General features: G+C 42.1%; 1 gene segment (V, D, J or C); it reads left to right on the forward strand.

Moving 5' to 3' along the window:
• The first annotated feature begins 5 nt into the window (after positions 1-5).
• On the forward strand, positions 6-463 carry LOC114635254. The segment is given in 2 exon segments: positions 6-51; positions 135-463. Coding segments are annotated over 2 exon segments (375 nt in total).
• The last annotated feature ends 1,376 nt before the right edge of the window (positions 464-1,839 follow it).

Here is a 1,839-nt window from a genome sequence, read left to right on the forward strand (position 1 = left end):
TAACCATGGGATGGAGCTGGATGTTTTTCTTCCTCCTGTCAGCAACTGCAGGTAACGAGCTCACCAGTTCCAAATCTGAAGAGAAGACAGGGCCTGAGGTGGCACTGACGTCTACTCTGCCTTTCTCTACGCAGGTGTGCACTCAGAGGTTCAACTGCAGCAATCTGAGGCTGAGCTGGTGCAGCCTGGGACTTCAGTTAAGATTTCCTGCAAGGCTTCTGGCTACACCTTTACCACTTATAGTATGCACTGGGTGAAGCAGAAGCCTGGACAGGGTCTAGAATGGATTGGATATGTTTATCCTGCAAATGGTGGTACTAATTACAATGAGAAGTTCAAGGGCAAGGCCACACTGACTGCAGACAAATCCTCCAACACAGCCTACATGGCACTCAGTAGCCTGACATCTGAGGACTCTGCAGTCTATTACTGTGCTAAACACAGTGGTACAGCCACATCCTGAGTGTGTCAGAAACCCTGGAGGTGCAGGAAGCTGCCCCACAACTGAGATGACAGAATGGATAACCTTTAGCCTTGCTCAGAAATAGTAACATTTTATTTTTTACTGGATATTTTATGTATTTACATTTCAAATGTTATTCCATTTCCATGTTTCCCCTCAGGATGCCCCCTATCCCATCCCCTCTCAACTGCTTTTATAGAGGTGCTCCCCCTCCCCCTACTGACTCCCACCCTACTGCCTTGGCATTCCCCTACACTGGGGATAAAAGCCTTCATAGGACCAAGGATATCTTCACCTATTGATGCCAGACAATGCCATCGTCTGCTACATATACAACCAGAGCCATGAATCCCTCCATGTGTACTTTTTGGTTGCTGGTTTAGTTCCTAGGACCTGTGGGTATTCTGGTTGGTTGATATTGTTATTCTTCCTATTAGTTTGCATACCCCTTCAGCTCCTTAAGTCCTTTCTCTAACTCCTTCATTGGAATCCCTAGGCTCAGTCCAATGGTTGGCTGTGAGCATTCACCTCTGTATTTGTCAGGCTTTTGCAGAGCCTCTCAGGCAACAGGTATAACAGGCTCCTGTCAGAAATGAGTTTCTTCATTACTAATCTTTAAGTGCACAGAATAACATCTATTAAGAAATCTTTAATTTCTTGAGGGTGTTACTGAAGGTGTCATCAAGGGAAATAAAGCAAGTGAAGAGATACAAATGAAAACATGGTGCAGATTGACTTTGTCAACTTGGATAAGACTTCAGGGAGTCTAAGCACAGGAAGTTTTTTCAAGGTATATTTCAACACAATAAAATTTGGAAAAGTGTCACCAAGAAACAATAATTTCCACAATCATTCTAAATTCAGCTACTCAATGAAGCTTAAGATTTTATCATATAGGAAAATTTCATAATGTTCTTGTGACAATGAGTGTAGGCGCTACTGCTAAAGGCTATTTCTAGTGTGGTCTCTGACCAACAGCATATAAGTCAGCATGGCATAAAGTACATATGACACCTCCCATAAGGATGAATAAAAATCTCACAATGAAGGGTCTGAAATGAGTCAGAGGAATTAGAGTGTGTTCTCTCCCTACAGACAGCAAAAGGAACAACAGATTGTTAAGAACCCCCACTCTCAGGGCTCTGGATGTAGTGGACATATTTGATTTTAACTCCTTCCTTGAGGAGATATCTCTGTGTGAATAAAATTCCTGATTCTCTCCTGCTTCGCTGTGAGTATAAGACCACTATGCTCTGTACAATGTTAATGTCAATATTATCAATAATATTGATAAATGTTTCTTGTCATATGTCAGTGAAAGCCAAACAACTAAATAAATTTGTTGTGCAGAAACTAAGGAGAAGTTTCAGGGAGTA

The sequence above is a fragment of the Grammomys surdaster genome, unplaced genomic scaffold (genome assembly GCF_004785775.1).
Source record: "Grammomys surdaster isolate TR1022 unplaced genomic scaffold, NIH_TR_1.0 74059, whole genome shotgun sequence".
Classification (NCBI taxonomy): Eukaryota; Metazoa; Chordata; class Mammalia; order Rodentia; family Muridae; genus Grammomys; species Grammomys surdaster.